At 45.3% G+C, this 24,095-nt stretch overlaps 4 protein-coding genes across 4 annotated transcripts; 2 read left to right on the forward strand and 2 right to left on the reverse strand.

Annotated features, from left to right (window-relative positions):
- Positions 1 to 3,933: 3,933 nt before the first annotated feature.
- Positions 3,934 to 5,154, forward strand: CTRU02_202131 (mutator-like element; the record flags this gene model as incomplete). The annotated part of the gene is made up of 1 exon (XM_070203987.1): positions 3,934 to 5,154. The coding sequence occupies one exon, from the start codon at positions 3,934 to 3,936 to the stop codon at positions 5,152 to 5,154; it is 1,221 nt and encodes a 406-aa protein (XP_070062569.1).
- Positions 5,155 to 12,442: 7,288 nt separating this feature from the next.
- CTRU02_202132 (gag protein) lies at positions 12,443 to 13,573 on the reverse strand (the record flags this gene model as incomplete). Its single annotated transcript, XM_070203988.1, has 3 exons — positions 12,443 to 12,901; positions 12,956 to 13,294; positions 13,340 to 13,573. The coding sequence occupies 3 exons, from the start codon at positions 13,571 to 13,573 to the stop codon at positions 12,443 to 12,445; spliced, it is 1,032 nt and encodes a 343-aa protein (XP_070062570.1).
- Positions 13,574 to 19,413: 5,840 nt separating this feature from the next.
- Positions 19,414 to 21,177, reverse strand: CTRU02_202133 (GATA zinc finger; the record flags this gene model as incomplete). Its single annotated transcript, XM_036719542.2, has 4 exons — positions 19,414 to 20,088; positions 20,153 to 20,416; positions 20,737 to 20,863; positions 21,011 to 21,177. 4 exons carry the CDS (start codon positions 21,175 to 21,177, stop codon positions 19,414 to 19,416), a joined length of 1,233 nt encoding a protein of 410 aa, XP_036588244.2.
- Positions 21,178 to 23,028: 1,851 nt separating this feature from the next.
- On the forward strand, positions 23,029 to 24,066 carry CTRU02_202134 (KRR1 small subunit processome component; the record flags this gene model as incomplete). Its single annotated transcript, XM_036719543.1, has 2 exons — positions 23,029 to 23,282; positions 23,349 to 24,066. 2 exons carry the CDS (start codon positions 23,029 to 23,031, stop codon positions 24,064 to 24,066), a joined length of 972 nt encoding a protein of 323 aa, XP_036588245.1.
- Positions 24,067 to 24,095: the final 29 nt, after the last annotated feature.

Below are 24,095 nucleotides of genomic sequence, written 5' to 3' on the forward strand. Positions count from 1 at the left end.
TAGGCATTACGCAAATGTTGGGTGATGTGTTGGATGTATGTGTTATTACGGCCAAACTCCCCCAATGCAAGGCACACCACCATCTACACGCCACGGCACTCTAACCGTCCCTCTTTGCCGTCCGGTCCCCCGATGCACTCCGTCCGCCTTCCCCATTCGCCTCAATCACCCATACGAAAAAGACTCCCCGCTCGGGCACAGGAGCGAATGTGAAGTGGAAGACGCAGGCATTGGTTGGTTGGCGGTATGTAAAGGTGGTGTGCTAGTAGCGTATGCGTGCCTACGTACCTACTATGGAGGTAGGCTAGGCTAGGCCCCTCGTCCCTCGATCCGTCGGCCACCGGGGTACGGGTTGGACCCCACCCTCAGGGCCACCCAGCCAGCCTAGCCCAGTATTAAAGAGCACGTTTGCAGGCTCCGGGCGTCCGAGCTACCTATGTAGGCCTCCAGATCAATGGACGCACAAGGGGCCGTGGCCGCCATGTGTACTAGTAGATAACAGACCACCCAGCCGTGGCAGTGGCAGCCAGCCTACCAAGACTATCTCGGCCAAACAAACCCTCTTGGTATTTGGTAAAAAAGCAAGAAAAGAGGGCGGGTGCAGCTTTTGATGCCACTCCGTTAGTAAGCTCGTGGCATTTTCATTCTTGACATCCCACGACCTTGGACCTCTCAGCGCACAAGGTCTGGAATTCGTAAATCAAACTGTAAAATTGCCCCCATCCAATTTTGACCAGATGCTCGGGATGTTGCATGCCTCGATGCGTCTCGGTCTTTTTTGTGAGTCTTTTCCCCCCTTCGCCACATCTAACATGTCTATGGTCTTCTCCGTCCAGGTCGCACGTCAGCTGCGCCTCGTACCATCCATCCACAATCACTAATAAAACTACCTTGAGAGGCGCTTCTGGTATGCTTGGCTGTTGATAGTGCAATCAAGTGGAACTCTTTTCTTGCTTGCTTTTTTCCCCTTACCTTAATTCCCCTGATGGAACCCCGCTATCAGACATTCCCACGCACGTCCACATTTGCTGATAAAGATGCCATCCAACTGCTAATATCCCTGTCATCGCCCGGGGCGATGGATGCTCCTCACTCGGTACTAGAAGAAAGATAAGACAACGAACCCACAGGAGGGAAGATATGGTAGGTGAGAACGCCTTGCTACGGCACGGAACAGGCAGGGAATTTAAAAAAAAAAAAAAAAAAAAAGTCATCTTCCTGCACAAAAATGCCATAACCACAGAGTGCCAAAGGTGGATAAATCGACCAGGGAGTATCTTCTCCCCTGCCACCACAGATGACAAAATATGCAAAACATTCCGTTGAGCCTCACAGCAACCGACAACTGATTCACCCTACCCCTAATCACCCCCATTCATTCCAACAGCAAGCCGATTCTTTCCCCCAGACGGGAAAATCTGGGGAGGGGGCGGCGCTGTGACAGGGCTGTTTCTCCACCACGAACAACCCCCCCCAAAGCCTTCTGTATCTTTAAATTGGGGGCCCCGGTATCACGACCCTTGTCTCGTCGAGCACCGCGTGTTTTCAGCTCGCCCCGGTGGCTCTCTCCAACGTCTCAGCCCCCGACTCCGTGGGGTCCGTCGCCTTACGTTTATCATCTACCACCCAGTGGGACGCCATGTTTCGTGTTTCTTCCTATAAAGTCGGCTGCGGCTACCGTGTCGCTGCGTCACCCTGCGGGAAAAAACCACCAGGCGGTAACGTTTCCTTTGATAAATGGAGGGTGTGGTCAAGGCGACCATTGGGGGGGGGGGATAACCTGACCAATTACCTACTTATTTTGTGATTTATGGGGCTACCTTGAGATCAGCTGACTATGGTTAGCTAGTTAGCTATGGTTAGGTTGAAATTCCTTAGCGCGGTTTGAAACCTTACCCTTGATATACTTTTTATAAGAATATACGATATTTAAACGCTTCTAAATCCGTTCCGAATCGATTTATAATAGCTTTTTAATTGATTAAAAATCTCTTCCCTCGCCTAGAAGGAATAAGTCCTTTATTAAAACCTATTAGTCTTAATATAAAAGCTAAAGAAGACTTAAATCTTTACTATTAACTACTAGCTTAGGCTTAGTCTAGCTTACTAGTAAATAAGGAGGTAGGGATATATAAGAACGACTTTAGAATTAGTTCTAAATCGATTTAGGATTAACTCGAAACCGATTTAGAAATACTTTTAATACTTATTTTATTAGAAGTAACTTATTCTAAATATAATAGCCTTGAGGATATTTATATACTTACTTAAAAAGTAATCTTTCTACTTATATTTATAAAATATTTAGAAATAAGTAAGAATAAAGTCTTTTATATTATTAATAAGGAATTAATAGGGACGCATCACGAATTGATAGGGACGCATCATCCTTAGGGACGTATCACATTCTAAGGTTGTAATTAGCTTAAAATTTTATTATTAGTATATCCGAATTCTGCTATTATCTAATAAAGTATCTTTCTTATCTTCTTAGCCTATCCCTTCATAACTACGAAAGCGTATTAGACATATTTAATTTATTCTCCTTTATAACGTCAAGATATCTACTTCTATAAGTCAATCAAGGCCTTAATCGCGTCGCCGACCTAGCAGCTCTAGTATATATAATTAATTGCCTTCTCCTAAGCGCTAACGCTATACTATCTTAGTTAGTAGTAATACTACTATTAGTTAATTCTATAAGGCTAGCAATCGTAAAGGTTAACCTAACCTAATCTCTAAAATTCTACCTAAATAATTATAGCAAGATTCTAATATAAGTTATAACCTTTAAAAAGATAAATTATATCTTCTATATTCCTTTCTAAAAGAGATAATACGTATATAGTATATAATTTTACCTAAACGTTAACTAAAAGAAAGCTAATTAGTATTATAACTTAAAAATCAACCTTTATAACCTACTTTAGATTAGTTCTCTACTATTCTAAGCCTTATTTAAGAAGTTATTAGGATAAACCGACGTCTTACGCATGCTCTCCTTTAATAATATAAACGCGTTTGTCGATATCGTAAGGCTTAAGGCTACTTACTATACCTTTCAGATATATCTTCAATCGGCGAGTCTCCTCCTCCTCTACCTTATTTACCTCCCCGACAAAGCCTAAAAGTAATAGCAATACTATCTTCTCTAAGTACTTTATTCCTTACTATAAGCGAAAGGTCGAAATTACCTACCCCCGAAACTATTCTAAACCTACCAATCCCTAGCAAACTAGAAGTAATAATTAAAACCCTCCTCGACCAAGTTAATAAATTTGCAAAAGAGTATAGATTTAGGATTGCAAAGTATAATAGATGCTATCGTAAAGGATATATAATTCGCTATATACTTCGTTACGATCGATTTAGGCTACTAAAGCAAGGTAGAGGTGCTAGCATCCGAGCCTACGTATCTCGGAAGTATAATTACTAGGGAATTGATAGGGACGCATCACGAATTGATAGGGACGCATCATCCTTAGGGACGCATCACATTCTAAGGTTGTGATTGGCTCAAAATTTTATTGTTAGTGCATCCGAATTCTGCCATCATCTAATGAAGTATCTTTCTTATCTTCTTAGCCCATCCCTTCATAACTACGAAAGCGCATTAGACATATTCAATTTATTCTCCTTTACAACGTCAAGATGTCTACCTCTACAAGTCAATCAAGGCCCCAATCGCGTCGCCGACCCAGCAGCTCTAGTATATACAATCAATTGCCTTCTCCCAAGCGCCAACGCCGTGCTATCTCAGTTAGTAGTGATGCCACTATCAGTCAATTCTATGGGGCTGGCGATCGTGAGGGTCAACCTGACCTAATCTCTGAGATTCCACCTGAACAATTACAGCAAGATTCCGACACAAGCTACAACCCCTAGGGAGATGAATTATATCTTCTATGTTCCTTTCCAAAGGGGACAATACGTATGCAGCGTACAATTTTACCTGAACGTCAACCAAAAGAAAGCCAATTAGTATTACAACCTGAAAATCAACCCTTACAACCCACTTCAGATCAGTTCTCTACTGTTCTAAGCCTCATTCAAGAGGTTGTTGGGACAAACCGACGTCTTACGCGTGCTCTCCTCCAACAATGTGAACGCGTTCGTCGATATCGTGAGGCTTGGGGCTACTCACCACACCCTTCAGACATATCCTCAATCGGCGAGTCTCCTCCTCCTCCACCTTATTCACCTCCCCGACAAAGCCCAGAAGTGATAGCGATACCATCTTCTCCAAGTACTTTATTCCTTACTACAAGCGAAAGGTCGAAATCACCTACCCCCGAAACTATTCCAAACCTACCGATCCCTAGCGAACCAGAAGCAATAATTAAAACCCTCCTCGACCGAGTTAATAAATTTGCAAAAGAGCATGGATTTGGGATTGCAAAGTATAATAGATGCTATCGTAAAGGACGTATAATTCGCTATACACTTCGTTGCGATCGATTTGGGCTACCAAAGCGAGGTAGAGGTGCTGGCATCCGAGCCCGCGCATCTCGGAAGTGTGATTGCCAATGGCAAATTATTGCTAAAGCAATAGAGGAGGGGAAATGGCTTTTACGTCAGCATTCCAACCCAATACACAGCCAGCATAATCATATCCCTAGCTTAGCATCATCTGCATACCCATCCTATAGGAGGTTGACTAAGCCTATTAAGGATGTAGTTGAGACTACTAGTCGGCGGGTTGGTATTCGGGCACGCGACGTAGGTGCTATTATTCAGGAGCAGTTTCCTGAATCTGTTTTCACCCAGCGGGATATCTATAACGCTAGAGCCCGAATCAATCGCGAAAAGCTTAATGGGTATACACCAACTGCAGCTCTAATCAAGCTTTTTGATGAGCGGGAGATCCCTTATATTGTGAAGTGGGCGGATGATGAGCCGAATCGGCTTGTTGGGCTTGTCTGGACGTTTCCATACTCTCTCCGGATGTGGAAGCGGTTCCCCGAGGTTATCAGCTTTGACAACACCTATAACACCAATCGCTTCAAGCTTCCACTCTTCCAAGCTACAGGGCAAACATGTCTTGGATCGGTATTCAATGTAGCATTTGGTCTCATCGATAATGAGAGACTAGAGGGGTTCCAGTTCTTATCGCAGAGTATCTTACAACTTATTAATCAGAACTCTATTCGCTAACCAGATGTTATTATCACCGACTACGACAGACAGATGAAGGCAGCTCTTAACGAATACTTTCCGAATGTGTAACAACAGCTTTGTATTCACCATATCAACTCAAACGTTATGCTTAAAGCCAAGCAGAAGTGGCTTCAGAGCTATTCTAGTAGTAGTGGGTCTGAAGAAGACGATCTAGCTCCACAACCAGTTACCGAACTTAGCGATGAGGACCATGCCTATATCCATACTTCAGTAGATGGGGCTACGCCACATAGCTACCGGGGGGTTCTTATAATGTGGAAGTTGGTTCTATTTGCTGAGACAGAGGATGCCTTTAGGAAAGCATGGGCAAACCTTTGCAAAGAGTTTAAGGACCAACGGCCTATTCTGAACTACCTGCATGGAATATATCTACCACTAAGGGAGCAGTGGGCACGTTATTCTATTCGCCAGTACCGAAACTTCGGCATCCGTGTAACCTCAGGGACGGAATCAAGCAACAACAACATCAAGGGCTATCTTCTTAATGGACTTAGCCACCTATATCACTTAGTTAATGTAATGCAGGATATGCTTAAGGATCAAGAAGTTCGCTTCAAGCAAGCTTGTGCACAGGATGAGATCCTCGCAAGCCGTGAGTTTATAGGGAACAGATCTGAGTACCTTGGGGAGCTTCGAACAATACTCTCATCGCAGTGTCTTGGTTTGATTACGAAGCAATACCGTCTGGCAAAGAAGGCTCTACCAACAGGTAGAAATCCATTTCCAGCGCCTCTTAGAGACTGCACAGAGGACTGTACTGTCTCTATAGAGTATGGTATCCCATGCTGCCATAAGATCTACTCTAAACTTGTAGATGGGGTACAGTTTATGAAGGATGAGGTTCACCCACGATGGCGGCTGCGGGAGTCTTCTTCCCAGGATCCATATCGACGGATCCTTGATCCGAAGATTGCAGGAAACCTCCGTGGCAGACCTAAGAACTCAATGCAGCCAGTCCCATCATCCCTATCATTAAGGGATAGCACCCAATCAAGCAACCAGCTAGCTAGACAATCACACAGCCAACTACAAAGTCAACAACCTAGCCAATTAGCAGCAGGGCGCAGGCGTGGCAGACCACCAGGAAGCCGTAATAGGACCACCTTAGCAAGGCTTACACAAGAGACAGCCAGTAGCCAGGCGCCAACCTCTTCCCAGCGGCAGACACGAAGCCAAGTAACTACTCTTAGTACTGGCCGATCAACTGGCCTTCGTTCGAATGGAAGAAGATTATAGGCAAGCATCCGTAGGACGAGGAGTCAATAGGAACTACTTAGTAGTAGTGATGAGAGTCTCAAACGTTGAGGGTAGGGGGGGCATTCTTTATTATTATATAAGAGGAAATAGAAGTAGAAATCAATTGAGATTTATAAAAGCCGTTTCAGTTTAGTTTGATAAAACCTAATTCCTCCTTAGAAGGGAAGAAAAAGACCTACCATTTGAGATTTGCAAAAGCGGTCGTTTAGATGGTTTTGCAAATCTCAAATGGGAGGAATAGCTAAGAAACGTAGGCTAGTAGGGCGGGCCGGCTTTATGTCTATGAAACGGAGGCAGGCCTCTTATGGCTGTGAAAAGGTGGGGCGTTAGCAACGCTGGCCTCACCGCCTTCGCCGACTTGTACCTGTGGGTCACCAAAATTTCTAGCCAATCACAACCTTAGAATGTGATGCGTCCCTAAGGATGATGCGTCCCTATCAATTCGTGATGCGTCCCTATCAATTCCCAATTACTAATAGTAAATTATTATTAAAGCAATAGAGGAGGAGAAATAGCTTTTACGTTAGTATTCTAACCTAATATATAGCTAGCATAATTATATCCCTAGCTTAGCATTATCTATATACTTATCCTATAAGAGGTTAACTAAGCTTATTAAGGATATAGTTAAGACTATTAGTCGGTAGGTTAGTATTTAAGTATATAACGTAGGTATTATTATTTAGGAGTAGTTTCCTAAATCTATTTTTACTTAGTAGGATATCTATAACGCTAAAGCCTAAATCAATCGCGAAAAACTTAATAGGTATATACTAACTATAGCTCTAATTAAGCTTTTTAATAAGTAGGAGATCCTTTATATTGTAAAGTAGGCGGATAATAAGCCGAATCGGCTTGTTAGGCTTATCTAGACGTTTCTATACTCTCTCCGGATATAGAAGCGGTTCCCCGAGGTTATTAGCTTTAACAATACCTATAATACTAATCGCTTTAAGCTTCTACTCTTCCAAGCTATAAAGCAAACATATCTTAGATTGGTATTTAATATAGCATTTAGTCTTATTAATAATAAGAGACTAGAAGGGTTTTAGTTCTTATCGTAAAGTATCTTACAACTTATTAATTAAAACTTTATTTGCTAACTAGATATTATTATTACCGACTATAATAGATAGATAAAGGTAGCTCTTAATAAATACTTTCTAAATATATAATAATAGCTTTATATTTACTATATTAACTTAAACGTTATGCTTAAAGCTAAGTAGAAGTAGCTTTAAAGCTATTCTAGTAGTAGTAGGTTTAAAGAAGACAATCTAGCTTTATAACTAGATACTAAACTTAGTAATAAGGACTATGCCTATATTTATACTTTAGTAGATAAGGCTACGCTATATAGCTACCGGGGGGTTTTTATAATATAGAAGTTAGTTTTATTTACCGAGATAGAGGATGCCTTTAAGAAAGCATAAGCAAACCTTTGCAAAGAGTTTAAGGACTAACAGCCTATTCTAAACTACCTATATAGAATATATCTACTACTAAGGGAGTAGTAGGTACGTTATTCTATTCGCTAGTACCGAAACTTCGGCATCCGTATAACCTTAGGGACGGAATCAAGTAATAACAATATTAAAGGCTATCTTCTTAATAGACTTAGCTACCTATATTACTTAGTTAATATGATATAGGATATACTTAAGGATTAAGAGGTTTGCTTTAAGCAAGCTTGTATATAGGATAAGATCCTTACAAGCCGTAAGTTTATAAGGAATAGATCTAAGTACCTTAGGGAGCTTCGAATAATACTCTTATCGTAGTTGTTCGAATATTCGTAGGCGCACATTCAGGGGTCAATCGTGATGTGTATTGTGCTTCTTCTTTTCCTAAGACCTGTCCGTATCCCTTACGCGCCTTCTTCCGGCGTGTTCCCTGTGACTAAGCGCACCTAGCGCGGTCCTCGGCCAAACATTCCTCCTAGCGCCTTCCTGGCATCCTAGGCGCTCTGCGTGTGCATCGCTTCCAGCGCCCCTGGCCTACCACCCTTTTTGACACACCCCTTTAGCCTTCGCGGCTCGAGACCTCGGTCCTAGGGCGCTCCTGCGCGCTTCATACGCAGCAGCGGAGGCTACCCTTAGGGGTGGCAGGCCAACCGACTTCTTCCTTATTCCTCTCCTCCTTCAAAGATCCCTCCGCTCCATGCGGTCTCTGCGAGAGGGTCCCTCTCTTCGCGTAGTGGTTCCGTCTCCTTCTTCACCAAGTTGAGCTGTTTTATGAAGTCTTCAAACGGTTGCCTTGCGAGGCTCTTCGTGAGTCCGTCCGCAACAAGGTCTTTCGTTGGTGTGTGGACGACGTTGATGGTGCCGTTCTCAACCTCCTGTCTCAACCAGTGGTTGTGTATATCAACGTGACGAAGCCTCGTCTTTAGAGTCACGAGTTCCTCAGTTACTATTCGAATCGTCTGGAGGTTGTCGCACTGGATCGTTATTCCGCCGCTTGGAATCGTCGTATTAAGAGCACTCAACAGACGGCTAACGAATATAGCTTCGCGTGCTGCTTGTGAGAGGGCGAGAAGCTCTGCTTCTGTCGTTGATGTTGTGACTGTGTCTTGTTTGTTCGCTCTCCATCCGATCAATCCTCCAGCAAGCCGTAGTGCGTACGCCTGAGAGCTCTTTCGATCTAGCGAGTTATCTGCGAAGCTGGCGTCTGATGCGACTTCGAAACTCTTGTTGTTGCCATCGTACTCGAGACTAAGGAAGCAGGTGTCCAAGATGTACTGCAATACTCGATCTGCAGCGCGATGATGCTTCTGAGAGGGATTCTGGTTAAACCTCGCCAGACGGCTTGCAGCAAAGGCGATATCGGGGCGCGTCATCACCGCCAAGTATAGGATCGATCCAATCTTTCGTTGGTATGCCGTTATTTCGCTCTTTGAGGCGTGCTCCTCGGCGGGCAGTAGCTCCTCGTTCGTCATAGGTGTCGTAAATCGAGTGTTCTTCCTCTGTGATCCTTTATGTGTGCCTTGACCAATCAACCGTGCGATCTTCTGTGCGTATGCTGCCTGAGATAGCCAGATTTTCTTCTTGGCTCGGTCGCGCGTGACCTCGATTCCTAGAAACCAGTGAAGAGGGTCTCCGCCTTCCAGGTGGTACTTCTCTTTGAGCCCGTTAATGAGGCGCTCAGCAGCGTTTCTACACTCAGGGGGAAACGCGAGAACACAGTCGTCGACATAGAAGAAGAAGAGCACGCGTCCCTTCCGCCAGCAGCAATTCTCGCCTGCGACGCGTTCCATCCCCATTGCTTTCAGACCGTTCTCTAGATGCCGTTGCCACAGTAGAGGGGACCTGCGAAGGCCGTATAGAGCCTTCTTCAGCCGCAGGACCTTCCCCTGCTGCTCATGGCCCGGTGGAAACTCCATATATACTGTCTCGTCGATCGGAGCGTGGACAAAGGCATTAACTGCGTCGTACTGCAGTAAGGTAAGATCTTGCTGGGCCGCGGTGGCAATAAGGGTTCGGAACGATTGTCCAGCGAGGGTCGCAGCGTATGTATCCTTGAAAGCGTTTTTAGCCTGTTGATCTCCTCGAACAACGATCCTTGCCTTGAGTTTCTAGAGTGCTCCCTTCTCGTCCGTTTTATAGACGTATACCCACCGGCAACCCAGAATCTGGTGCCCGGCGGCTTCTCTACGGTCCACGACGACGTATGTATCCATCTCATCGTGGCTCGCGAGGTGCTTCTCTTCCGCTTCTCGGAATCCCCTCTCGTAGGGGTGGCCGTATAGATCGGCATGTTTCTGAGGCACTGGGGGTAGTACGCCTGCTTGGCTTTTTCGCTGGGGCAGAGGACGGTCCTCTCCCGGAACGCTAGAGGCCACGGTCTCAACCGCGGGCCCCCCGTCACCTGACACGGGCCTACCGTTGTAGGAGCTTAGCCCAGAGGGAAGGTCTTCCTTTACCCTCGAATCAACGTGGTTTCTTCCCTGACGGAGGTCGAAGGCACGCTCACACCCAGGGTTTCTAAGACTCCTCCTGGGCCCAGGGGCAGGGTTCATACCATTACCACGTCCGGCTACGGTGAGACCTTCGAGTCTGTTGTTCCAACATACTACCGCTTCCAGGCTGGTATCGGCGTTCTTCGCCTTTTGCTTCATCTTCACTCGTTTTCTACCCGTTCTGGTGCCGCCGAGGAAAGCGGCTTGCCAGGAGGTACGCGGAGTGGTAATTGGAAACTCTTCGTGGATCGATTCGCGTGCATGAACCGCCTCAGGAGCGATCGAAGCACGTCTCTTCCTCCACCCCTTCACTCCGAGTGCCTCCTCAAGGCCTGCGAAGAACGAGGTGGGTGGCGTCCGCGGTGGTGTATTGAGTTCGAATCGTGACTCCACGTACTTAGGCGACGGCGGTGCGGTGTATTCTTGTGCCTCTTCGTCTTCAATGTACTGGACTTCATCGACTTCTTCGTCTGCGGTGTGTGCGTACTCTGGAGATGTTATCCCTGTGGGCGAGACCTCTAGTCGCGCGAGAAGAGCGTTGAGCTCGTTCACGTCGAGGTCTTTGAGGTCATCCCGCAGCTCGTTGATATCTCCATTAAAGAACTCGGTTTCCCTGAACACAACGTCTCGCGTTGTGATAACGCGGGCAGTAAGCGGATTCCACACGCGGTAGGAGTTGCTAGTACTGTACCCAATGAGGTAGCCTATCCATCCTCTCGGTTGAAGCTTTCTCGACTTATTCCTGCCCAGCTGTGCGTCTGTTGTGAGCGCATACATTTTGCAGCCGTACGCTCGAAGGTGGGCTTGATGAGGCTTCCCGAGATCTGGGCCGCGAAACTGATTATGGAACCGTTCGAAGGGCGTTTTCCAGCCGCGCGCCGCTGACGGCGTCCTGTTGTATAAATACGTCGCGGCGACAACGATTTCGGGCCACAGCATCTCAGGGAACTTGCCTGCCTCGCGAAGGGTCCTAGCCTTCTCCTTGATAACTGCTGCGATTCGCTCGGCGCCTCCGTTCTGGGCCTGCGTATTGGGCGCAGAGGGTTCGAGGACCACCCCTTGAGATTGAAGGTGAGTGGCGACTTGCTGATGAATCGTTGCAACCTCGCGGTCACATTCGAAGACTTTGACCTGTATATTATATTGCGTCTTCATCATGGCCATGAAGAGATCGAATACCTCGAGGAGCGTCTCTGTTGTACGGTCCTTAAGGTAGTAGTCCCACGAGTATCCTGTTAGTCGGTCAGAGAGTATTACCGTAGACATATAGCCTCCGTATCCTTGAGGGCTAATCGAGTGAAAGTCGAACGCCACTCTTGATCCTGGTTTTGCCCACGCTATAGACTCGCGTGGGGCACGTCGAACAATTCGTCTTGTCTTCCCTTTTCCACACGCTGAGCAGTCAGGCAGCTTGTTGCGTAGGTCACCCATGATCTTCACGCCTCGAGAGGCGTTGACGAGGTGCTCCAGCACCCCCTCGCCCGGGTGACCCAGTCTCTGGTGCCATCTGAACGGTCTTCCTGCGAGTCTTTTGCGCGGTGTAAACGATGTGTGGCGCTGCTTCGCCTGCGTGACGAATCCTGCTTTGGTATTGTCCTCGATAACCTGTTGTCCATGGAGATCGTGAAGGTAGCAGACGAGTGTCCCATCCGCTCTTCGTACGCAATTCTGGCCTGGGCGGTTATCCCACCACATCCCTCGTTGCCGTAGAAGGCGGTAGGAGACTAGATTCGTTGCGAATTCTTCGCAGTAAGCGACGTTGTATAAGCGGAGTCTTACCTTCTTCCCCCGCTCAGCGTCAGCCGTTATATCCACGTTTCCATACCCTAGGATTGGGACTTGTGAGGCTCCTGCCCATAGGTAATCCCCTGGTTCAGCTGCTCTGAAACCTGAGAATCGAGCCCGGTTGTTGAACACGTGTAGCGATGATCCTGAGTCGTATATCGCAGAGTTGTGTAAGGGGTACTCAGTCCGGATCATGAACGCAGAACGGTCACTCGTATACTGCTTCCTCCACGATGCGTTGGCTGACCCCATACACCGACCATACAGTCAGGTCTGCTTCGCTTCCTTCTCGCGTTGTTCACGGATCTTCTTCACGCGGTCCGCGAGGTCGTCATCGGCCTTGAGACGCTCGGTGACCTTCTTCATGATGTCGTTGCTGGGCCTCCATCCTTCATACGCTTCCTCTGGGAAGCAGTAGAAGCAGTTGGCAAGTAGGTGTCGTGGCAGATCACATCCGTGACACGTTGGCATCTCGTTTTGGGTCCGCGAATCGGCGGCCCTATGTCGCTTCTTAGTTGTACTCCGAGGCATGGTCTCCTTGGGTCCTTCTCTTGTTGTGGCAAAGGCACCTCTTGAGGCTCTTGGTCCTGTCGATAGGGTATCTGCGTGGATTCGTATATATCGTCGTACTTCCGCAGAGATCTCGCTGATCGAGGGGTTGTCCGACTCGTGGAACTTCGCCTCGAACGTGGCGTGGAACGCAGAAATAGCGGTCTTCGCAATGACCTTTAGGAAGTCCTCGCTCCACTCGCTGAAGTCCCTTGTCTAGGCAAGGTTGACCTCTTGTCCCTTCAACATTGCGGCCTCCCATTGCTCGAGCCAGTTCTCGATCTCGGCCTTCGTGGTTATCCGCTTTGTAGCCGCTTGCTTGACGGTCTTCTCGTACTCCTCACGCGCGGCGCTCTTTTGTTTATTGTTCGAGATCGAGGCCACGCCCTTCAGCTTGACCATCCAGGCTTGGAGGGTCTCCGTAGGTTTACAGCATGCATTGACGTACTTCTCGGCTGCTGTCGATAGGACCCAGTTGCGGAGCTCTCGTAGAGCAGCCGCTTCACGCTCGTAGATACGGATATCATGGTTATAGTCGCTCCGGAGCTGTACATACTCCTCACGGTCCTCCTTGACAAGGTCTTAGAGGCGTCTAGCCGTCTCGTTCGATCGAACTTCTTCGATATCTGGTGTCTGTAACACCTCGATGATTGATCCGCGGGTATGTCGCGGTATTCCTTTCTTCTTGTAGTCGGAGAAGGCCGGAGGCTCCGGCTTCGGCATCCGCTTCTCGGGGTTTTCGGCGCCGGGATCCACTTGCTCCCAGACGTCCAAGTCGGTGGCTTTACCCTGGAAAACCTTATACCAGGTTGGCCATTGACTGGGGTTGTTGAGGACAATGGATTCCATCTTTGCTTATGTCGTTATTGATTCGGGCTTATCGCGTGGGTTTTGAGGGACGTAAACGGGGTGTTCGTGTGTTTTGCAGTTGATCGGATCTTCGAATAGCTTCGTTTTGCCTGTAGGTAGGCCAATTGGTAGGTAATCAGACTGTTAATTGTTCGAATATTCGTAGGCGCACATTCAGGGGTCAATCGTGATGTGTATTGTGCTTCTTCTTTTCCTAAGACCTGTCCGTATCCCTTACGCGCCTTCTTCCGGCGTGTTCCCTGTGACTAAGCGCACCTAGCGCGGTCCTCGGCCAAACATTCCTCCTAGCGCCTTCCTGGCATCCTAGGCGCTCTGCGTGTGCATCGCTTCCAGCGCCCCTGGCCTACCACCCTTTTTGACAGTAGTATCTTGGTTTGATTACGAAGCAATACCGTCTAGCAAAGAAGGCTCTACTAATAGGTAGAAATCTATTTCTAACGCTTCTTAGAGACTATATAGAGGACTATACTATCTCTATAAAGTATAGTATCTTATACTACTATAAGATCTATTCTAAACTTATAGATAGGGTATAGTTTATAAAGGATAAGGTTTACCTACAATAGCGGCTGTAGGAGTCTTCTTCCTAGGATCTATATCGACAGATTCTTAATCCGAAGATTATAAGAAACCTCCGTAGCAGACCTAAGAACTTAATATAGCTAGTCTTATTATCCCTATTATTAAGGGATAACACCTAATCAAGCAGCTAGCTAGCTAGATAATTACATAGCTAACTATAAAGTTAATAACCTAGCTAATTAGCAATAAGGCGTAAGCGTAGCAGACTACTAAGAAGCCGTAATAAGATTACCTTAGCAAGGCTTATATAAAAGACAGCTAGTAGCTAGGCGCTAACCTCTTCCTAGTAGCAAACACGAAGCTAAGTAACTATTCTTAGTACTAGCCGATCAACTAGCTTTCGTTCGAATAGAAGAAGATTATAGGCAAGCATCCGTAAGACAAGGAGTTAATAAGAACTACTTAGTAGTAGTAATAAGAGTCTTAAACGTTAAGGGTAAAGGGGGTATTCTTTATTATTATATAAGAGGAAATAGAAGTAGAAATCAATTAAGATTTATAAAAGCTATTTTAGTTTAGTTTGATAAAACCTAATTCCTCCTTAGAAGGGAAGAAAAAGACCTACTATTTAAGATTTGCAAAAGCAGTCGTTTAGATGGTTTTGTAAATCTTAAATAGGAGGAATAGCTAAGAAACGTAGGCTAGTAGGGTAGGCTAGCTTTATGTCTATTATAGTAAAGCAAAGTGCTAAACGTAGGCATATATTTAAAGTAGTAGATCAAGTAGCTTGTCTTCTCCTAACTATACTATAGAACGATATCATACCTAAATATGTTTTATAAGCGAAGCGGAATAAAGATATTCCGGTTATTCTATTTCGGGATTATCCCTATAGGCGATATATAGGTTACGTGATAGTAAGGCTACGTACTTCGCCTCGAAGGCATTACGACATTTATAAAACGGAGGCAAGCCTCTTATAGCTGTGAAAAGGTAGGGCGTTAGCAACGCTAGCCTTACCGCCTTCGCCGACTTATACCTGTAGGTCACTAAAATTTCTAGCTAATTACAACCTTAGAATGTGATGCGTCCCTAAGGATGATGCGTCCCTATCAATTTGTAATGCGTCCCTATTAATTCCCTATTAATATAAAGACTTTAAATAAGGAAGATATTAAATCGCTTTAAAAAATAGTAAATAAACTATTTTTAAATCGATCCGGGATCGATCCTAAACTATTTTAAAATTAATTATATTATAAATTTAGTATAACTATACTTAGTAATTCCTATTAAAATAAACGACTTTAGTATTCTTTTAAAATATTATTTATTTATATTTAACTTATACTTATATAAGTAGAAAGGTATGTTTTTATTTTAATTAAAATCTTTTATATTAAAAGTATTAGAAAGTTATTTTAAAAATCTTATAAAATATTAAAGTATTACGAATAAAGGTATTATAATATAAATATTACGGGGTTTTAGCTAGGAATAGTTATAATAGTAATAAATATCGTATTTTTCTAAAGCTAATTCTTAATCCTCTAGATCAAGAGTCTAGAGCTAGAACCTGTCTTTTATCTAGGTATTATGCCCTGCTAGGTAAAACATATATATTAACCTTCTTAGTACAGCGCCCTATAGCGCTTCTAGTAGTATAGCGCCTTATAGCTCTTTGCCTTGTTACAACTGCCCCCCTATTATGGTTGCTATCCCTAGCAACTTGCGTATAGAAAATAAAGGTCCTCCTTTTTTTTTTTTTTTTTTTAAGCAAGGCGTAGGGCTCTAGGTCAGGCTTAGTCAGGCTTTCGCTTAGAGTTCGGTGTAGCTTAGTCAGGCTAGCCTTTCTCTAAAAAAAAAAACTTTTCTTAGCGCTTTTATTTCCTCGTCGCCTACTTTGTTTATTTACTTTTCTTTTCTATTAATATCCTTACTATAGCGTTTGCTTCTTCTATCGATTACGACTTACGCATTATTCGCTAGCTTTTCTCTTTATCTTTAGCAGAATCGCTTTATTTTTCTCTTTCTCGAGATTGTCTTTATTTATTCTCTAGACGTTTGGTCGCGATTAGATAGTATAACGCCTTAGAAACCCTAGACCTAGACGCCTTATAAGAAAGGCAAAGTTCGTAGTAATAGGATTAATAAGACCCCTACTCTTAGTAGTAAAAAAAGCAATTAGTATAGTTAGGCATAGCGATTTTATACCTTAAAAGTAGTAAAAACCCGTCGTTATAATACCGTTCTTTAGGAAAAGCATTAGCTTTCCCTAAGTAAAGATTAAGACTATATTTTTACTAATTTAACTACGACCGAAAAGTCCGAATTAAACAAGTCTAGTAAGGAAGGCGATAGTAATAAGTCTAACGCTAGCAACTTAACCCCTAGTCCCCTGCTTACTGCTAGCCTTACTTAACGCTCCCCTACCCCTTCGTCTATAGTAAAGTCTAGCTTTAATAATGCCTTCCCTTCGCCCTTTCTTAGTAAGCAACTTCCTAACCCTTAGCTAGAAAGTAATAATACTACTTTTTAGCCTTGTCTTTATTATATTTATATTATAATAAAAGTATATAAACACGGTTATAAAAGAGATAGAATAGTTTTTAATCCTAAGTAAGTCGCTATCCCTAAGTATTTTTTTACTTTAAAAGGATCTTCGCGTTATATATAATATAACTATCGTAAAGATATATATACTATAGTAAGTAAAGCGTTTTCCTTTTTTATCCTTAGCGATTAGCTAATATTTATCCTTATAAACGCTATCTTTTATATTTAGTAACTACTAAGACTATCTCCTTTTATAAAGAGTTATTTAACGCTTAATATACTATGTTTAAGACGAGGATAATAAAGATATTTGCTAGTAAATCTCCCTTATTACGCGCGACTTATGTTGGAACGGTAGGTAGGAATCTCGTAGATAGTACGATATCCTTATAACAGGGTATTAGAGTAAGGGAACTTGTACTTATGAAGTAGGGCTTTAATAGTAAAGAATGTATAGGCTTATATTGAAGCTGAGTTGGTTGAGGAACTAATAGCTAGCTAAGGGAGAGAATTAGGCTAGTTATATAGTAGTATAACGTCGCCTATAATAGCTAATATAGGAAGCTATAAGCTAGGTTTAGTATACGTAAGTATATACGTCAACTAGCTTATAAAGCAGCTTATAAATCAGACTAGAATCTTCTTTAACTAAATAGACTTTTAGATAAGGTTAAAGAGAGTATTCCATAGGGATCTGAATATCATATGTTTAAACTAGCAAGCAGCCATTCTTAGCTAGTTACTTTTGTAAGTCCTACTAAGTCTTAGATAAGACTAAATAGGATAAATAAGTAAAATAGAAGTATAATATACTTATACTTCTAACACTTACTATTATTATAAATATTGATAGTAATATTATAGATATAGTTATAGAATTTTATTTATAATTAGTTTAAAACTAGTTTAAAATCGGTATAGAATTAGTTTAGAATTACTTACTAGCTATATTATTATTCTTTTCGACGGAGTTTATACTAGACTTATAGCTTTTAACCTTAGCTAAGACTTTATTAAGCTTATACTTCTTAATATAGTTCTTAAGGTTTGACTTACTTAAAAACTATTTTATTTAATCGATTCGAAATTAATTCTAAACTAATTTAAAACTAATTCTAAATTACCTTAGTATATATAATACTACTAGATCTATTACCTTAATAATAGTAAAGTTTACTAAAAGTAAGCTTAACTTTGCTAGCTTAAATCGATTTAGAATTATTTCTAAATCGTTATAAAATTGCTTCTAAATTACTTACCTTATTAAACTTAAAGGGAGGAAGATCTTTTATACGATAGTTCTTACTACCTTAGAAAAGACTTTCTTTATAAGTTTTATAATCGTCTTAATTCTAAATTAGTTCTAAATCGATTTTAAACCGATTTTTATTATACTTATAGAATCCTTATATAAAGGCATAATGTCGGATTTCTAAACTAATTCGGAAGTAATTAGGAATCGGTACGCTAGGGGGGGGGGGGGCGTATACGATTTAAAAAGGTTATAAAAGGAAAAGGAAGAGAATCAGAATAGAATAAGGATTTAAATATTAATATAAGGTATATACCCTAATTAGTAGTAGGACGTAATTAATAACTAGTCTATATACCTAACCGATTAAAAATTCCATAGTCAGGTAGACCTACTTTACCTTAATATAGCTAATCATAAAATTAGTCAGATAGACCCATAATTCATTTAAATAAGTAGGTAATTAGTCAGGTTATCCCCCCCCCCCCCCCAATGGTCGCCTTGACCACACCCTCGATAAATGCTCTTCCGACAGGGCTAGGCATGTGTTGCCGAAATACCGGGTCCCCAACTCTAATGCTTGGTTGATGTGTTTATTGGCTGTATTTCACGTAGGTATAAGTTCACTCCGATTGCTGGTGAGTGCATGAATTGTAAAACGTCAGTTTCTTCGCTTGCCTAGCCTAACATTGAGAACAACGGGGCGTCGCTGGATGCGAAAAGGATGTCAAAACAAGTAACGATGTCTTCATGTCATAAATGGCGGTTGTGCCTCTATTTTCAGTCGCAAGAAAAGACTTTTTGAGCATCCCGCACCCGTCAGGAGATAATCCTCGAGCAGCATCCTATGTACTCCAACGCAAGCAAGCCCATCCCTCGGAATCTTCATCATCGCTGGTCCTAGCCAGCCTCAAGTGTGGTATGTGGTCGTGCCCACCAATCTGCCGCCGCCAAACCTCTTTTCTGCCCCCTACATTAAGGCCCTTCTGGGGCATCCACAAGCTCAGAAACGCAAATCGAGTCCAACAGGGCCCACAACGCCTATCCCTCTCTAGCTGCCCGAACCTTCGTAGCCCTTCGCCCCGTAGGGCTTAGAACGTAACATAGACGTTATCGATGCCTCTGGGAGAAAGCGTTAAAAAAAAAGAGAGAAAAGAAAACACGCAGCATTATAGGTATAAGCGTGGTGAAGTCTGTAAAGCCGGCCCAGTCCTTCGTATTTTTTGGTGGGAGAGTTTGTGTGATATGCGTGAACGCTCAGTCCAAATAAAAATGAAAACGGAAATAAAAAACGCGGATGGTGATACATTGGCCCCCCCTGCCCATTGAGGCATGGTTTTGTTGTTGAAGACCTTGTCTTTGGTGCTCTCCTGGCCCTCGAACGAGTTGGCGGTTAGCGGAAGGAGGCCGCTTATGGGACGTGAGAGTTATGACACCCAGATCGAAAGTGCTAGTTCGTCGTCTCCGTTATGCATCGATACTACCCTGGTCAAGTTGTGGTGGACTGAGGAGTCGAGACTTCGGAATCGCCGACCATATCAGAGACGCGAAGCTTTTTGGCAGCGCGACCCGAGTCTGAAGAGTCCAGAGCTTCCTTGGCGTCCTTGAGCTCAAGCTCTAGCTCGTCAAGGCGCCTTTTAAGGTTGTTCTCCCTGCGGTGGCTCTCCTCCAGCTGCTTCTTGCTAGTATCCAGCTGGGAACGCAACTGGGCCTCAGCTTTGCCGCTGATTTCCTGGCCTCTTCTTGCGCTCGCCTCGTCTTGCTCCATCTGACTAAGCCTCCCGCGGAAAAGCTCGTTAATCAACTCGAGTTCGCTGACGCGAGTCTTGAGGGCTGAGTTGGCTGCGATGAGCTGTTCGTGGGTTTGAGGGACGTCGAGATGGCGGTCGCCGTTCAGAGGAGATCCGGAACGGTTGTCGGATGCGCCGCCAACATTAAAAGCTGAAAGCTGGGGATCATCCATGCCCTGGAACACGGGAAGGCCGGGATTGTATAAGGACGGTGTTGCGGTCCGAGATACAGGAGAGTCAGATCCATCAACGTTGCCGTTCGCTGACTTGGACGCTCTGCGCTGGGCAGAACCAGGAGTTGGTTGCCCATGAAGGTCAAGGCCGTTCGGATCGTTTGCGCCGGGAAAATTGGCGGCCTGCTGTTGCTGCTGTTGCTGTTGCTCAGGTTGCGGTTAGCTGACCGAGGCGTTGCATTCGGGAGATGAGAATGCGACAAACCTTTTTCTTAGAAGCAAGATCAGGACGCATCGTCTTCACACGATTCCGACTCTTGATGACATCTGTCTTCAACGAGATAGGGCGAGGACGGCCGTGTAGCTTGAGGAACAATCCGCAGGCATTGCACAAAACAGATCCATACTCATCGCGGCGCCACAAGGGTGTGGTCGAGGTCTGACAGTTTTGGCATGTTGGCTGCGTAGATTCGCGATCGTGGTTAGCTGCTGTGGCCATCATCTTGAATACTCCGTTGCAGTCTTCGCGCTTTGATTCATAACAAAAACACTCTCTGTTTCCAGGTTCAAGTGACTGCGATAACGCGCAAATGTCGGTAGTTCGCGATGATGCGGTATATGGGCTCGTGAAGGGGGGGGAGGGTTGACAAGAAACCAAAATTTAATCCTATCTTATCTCTGAAAGGTGCTGCTCCACTCTGTGTGGCCCCACCTTCCGGCAACTGCAAGGTTCCAGAGATAAGAAAGCCAGCCAACCACCGCAGCATTTGCGACAACGCTTAGAGGCGGAATTATGTTCAAACTGTACAACGGACGATAGGAAATTTACTGTGGAAATGTAGCACTTACAGTGGTAGTGGATCCGCCACCAGAAGCGTAAGTCGGCGTCGGTGCCGGTGCTGGAGCTGGAGCTGGCGCGGGTGCTGGAGTCGGTGTGGATGCGGGAGCGGGAGCAGCAGCAGGAATGGTCGCGGTTCTGTGGATCAACAATATAGTCAGTTCTTGTTCCTCCATGAGCTGCTGTTTACAACTGCGAGACGCGCCAGCATATCAAGTTCTGCCGCTTTCCGTATGTCCCCTTCCTCACAACTCTTCTGTGCTCCCTTCAAGATATTTCACGTACCGCAGCTGTGGCGAGTTCGTCGCAGAATTGGCTTGAGCGAGGGCTGAGATGCCTGGCAACTGATGAAGCGATGCTGATGCCGATGTCGATGTCGAGCTCGGTCGAGAGATGGGCTCAAGGTTCGTCGGCGGCAGCGCGAGGCCGGAAAGCGCTGTACCCTCTTCCATGGCCGGTCGCAAATAGTGTGGCTCAACCTCTGGTAGCGTGAGATGAGTCGACGTGGAGCAACGTTAAAGGCGTCGACAGAGATGTCGGTATCGCGCAAGCAGGATAATGTAAAGGTAACAAAGACAAGAGATGGTTTGAAGTTTTTAGAATTGCTGGCTTCCACGAAAGAGCACAGCTCGGTTGCGATAATTCGAGATGGTAATCGCTGCCGCGCAAGCAGGGAGGCAGGAGTTCGAGTCCGCTGCGCGATGTCGAGATCGTTAGACGCGTGAGTATCGAAATACCACAACCGTATAAACCTTGCTGCCTTGGGGTAGGCTCGTCTGTTGTGTCAAAACTCGATGTTGCAGGATAGCTACGCGGTCGGCAAGATTGTGGTACGTGAATCGAAAAGGGAAAAAAAAAATTAGTGCTGCGGGTGAGCACGGCCGAACAGCGACTCGGAAATCAAGAACGTAGATCACAGAGTGGGTAGTACCTGCGAAACTGGCCCAATCTGGCGGGGAAACAAATACAATGAAAGTTAAGCACTCCAATAAGGTCTTAGATATTTGGACAAGTATGATAAAAGTTTTGTTGTTTGACTGCACAAAAAAAAGGAATAAACAACCATAGCAGATTCCCGTTTCGTCTCCTTAACGAACCAAAGGCAAATTGCTCCTACGCGACATTTGCGAGGCACCGCGGCCTATCATATCTTTCCATTTGGTCGCTAGCTGGAGGCTCACACTGTCTACGTGGTGATTGGCCCGAAGACACTGAGAAAGTGGAGTGCCCCTCAGCCTTATGTAGCACCAACTGCGCAGATTGAGATGGGTCAACTGAGATTTTGCAACGTAATATATAGGGGCAGATTATCAACGCCCTTGTCAACTGCTGAAGGGGCAATGTTCGCCGTTATCTGATCCGCCGTCTGAGAGAATGAGAATGCACGGCACAAGACCAGCGGCGAATTCATTATCTTGATGCTGCATCAAAAGACAAAGAAAATGATTGCTGATCATTCCCCTTGCCGGCAGTGCTACTGTCTGCTTCCAATTGGTCGTCCCAGGCAGATATTTATGTCATAAATGCATGCATTGCCTTTTCTTCCACGTTTCGGCAGATGATAAGCAGCTGCCAGATAGCAGATATCGGAACAGGCCTTGCTAAATCACTAGATGCGTAGCTGAGGCTGCGCGCCTAGCCCCAACATAGCACGTATTCACTTGTGGCTGAACATCACGAGGCGTCAACCAATCGAGGAAGTACAGGAAGTCATTCAGAGACATAAATATTCTAATCAAGATAAATTGCTGTTCCTGTTGCCGGAACAAAAAGTACAGCAAATGGACAAGATAGAACAGCTACATACTTTGACAACGGCGATGAGAAACAAGGAGCATACGGTTGGGGCGAGGAAGTGGTGAGACGGGCGTTACAGAATCGTCATGATTGGAGAGGGAAGGCTAGAGATTTTGTTCTCAGGATTGCTCTAAGCCGGGGCCATGTAAAACTTCAAGAATGGCCTTGAACGGTAACCAAAGCCAAGTCTCGCACAGGATGTAACCGATCAGTCACTTTACAGACGAGACGGATAACAAGAAAACACTATGAAGCTTTTACCACCAGATGATTATTAGTTACCTCAAACTCAAGCGCTCTGGTGGACTGTCGTGTTGGAGTTCTAAGAAAGGTATGGTGTAGAGACCGAACTAGACCCGCCCGCTGGCTCGCAACGCCCCACACCCAGAGTGTTATCGATAAGAATTTTTGAATTCCCTGCCGCCGCCGCCTTCTTGTCTGAACTTTTTCTCTGGAACAGACGACATCAAACCTGCACTGTCAATTACGCACAACACCTGCCCAAGATGCCCTCTACGTACAAAAAGGATAAGCCGTGGGACACAGACGACATCGACAAGTGGAAGGTCGACCCTTTCACTCCCGCCGACAATGCGGGTGGCACCTTTGCCGAGGAATCATCCTTTGCCATCGTCTTCCCTAAGTACCGCGAAGTATACCTGAAGGAAGCATGGCCTCTGGTCACTAAGGCTCTCGAGAAGACTGGCATTGCCTGCTCTCTGGACTTGATTGAAGGTTCCATGACCGTCAAGACGACAAGGTTAGCCTCCTGCAAATACTCACCGTTCCTTATCCCCTCCTCGGAGACACTAACACGAGACACTAGAAAAACATTCGATCCCGCTGCCATCCTCAATGCACGCGACCTCATCAAACTCCTCGCCCGAAGCGTCCCCGCGCCGCAGGCTATCAAGATTCTCGACGATGGCGTCGCCTGCGACGTCATCAAGATCCGCAGCCTGGTGCGCAACAAGGAACGCTATGTCAAACGTCGCCAGCGCATTCTCGGCCCCAACGGCTCGACCCTCAAGGCTCTCGAACTTCTCACTCAGACCTACATCCTCGTACAGGGTAGCACAGTCTCCGTCATGGGACCCTTCAAAGGACTCAAGGAGGTCCGTCGCGTCGTAGAAGATTGCATGGCCAACATTCATCCCATCTACCACATTAAGGAGCTCATGATCAAGCGCGAGCTCGCAAAGGACCCGGAACTCGCGAACGAGAGCTGGGATCGTTTCCTGCCCAACTTCAAGAGAAAGACGCTCAGCAGAAGACACATGCCTCACAAGGTCACAGACAAGAGCAAGAAGACTTATACGCCATTCCCGCCGGCGCCCGAAAAGAGCAAGGTCGACAAGCAGATCGAGACAGGAGAGTACTTCCTCGGAAAGGAGGCCAAGGCCAAGGCTGCCCAGGCCGAGCGGATGGAGCAGCAGAAGCAGAAGAAGGAGGAGAAGCTGCGCGAGAGGGAAAAGGACTTTGTGCCGCCCGAGGAGTTGGGCCACAAGAAGAAGAAGAGAAAGAAGAGCGAGGACGACGAGTAAGGAGTGGTAATGTACGGTATAGCGCAGAA

The sequence above is a fragment of the Colletotrichum truncatum genome (genome assembly GCF_014235925.2).
Source record: "Colletotrichum truncatum strain CMES1059 chromosome Unknown Contig_0001, whole genome shotgun sequence".
NCBI lineage: Eukaryota > Fungi > Ascomycota > Sordariomycetes > Glomerellales > Glomerellaceae > Colletotrichum > Colletotrichum truncatum.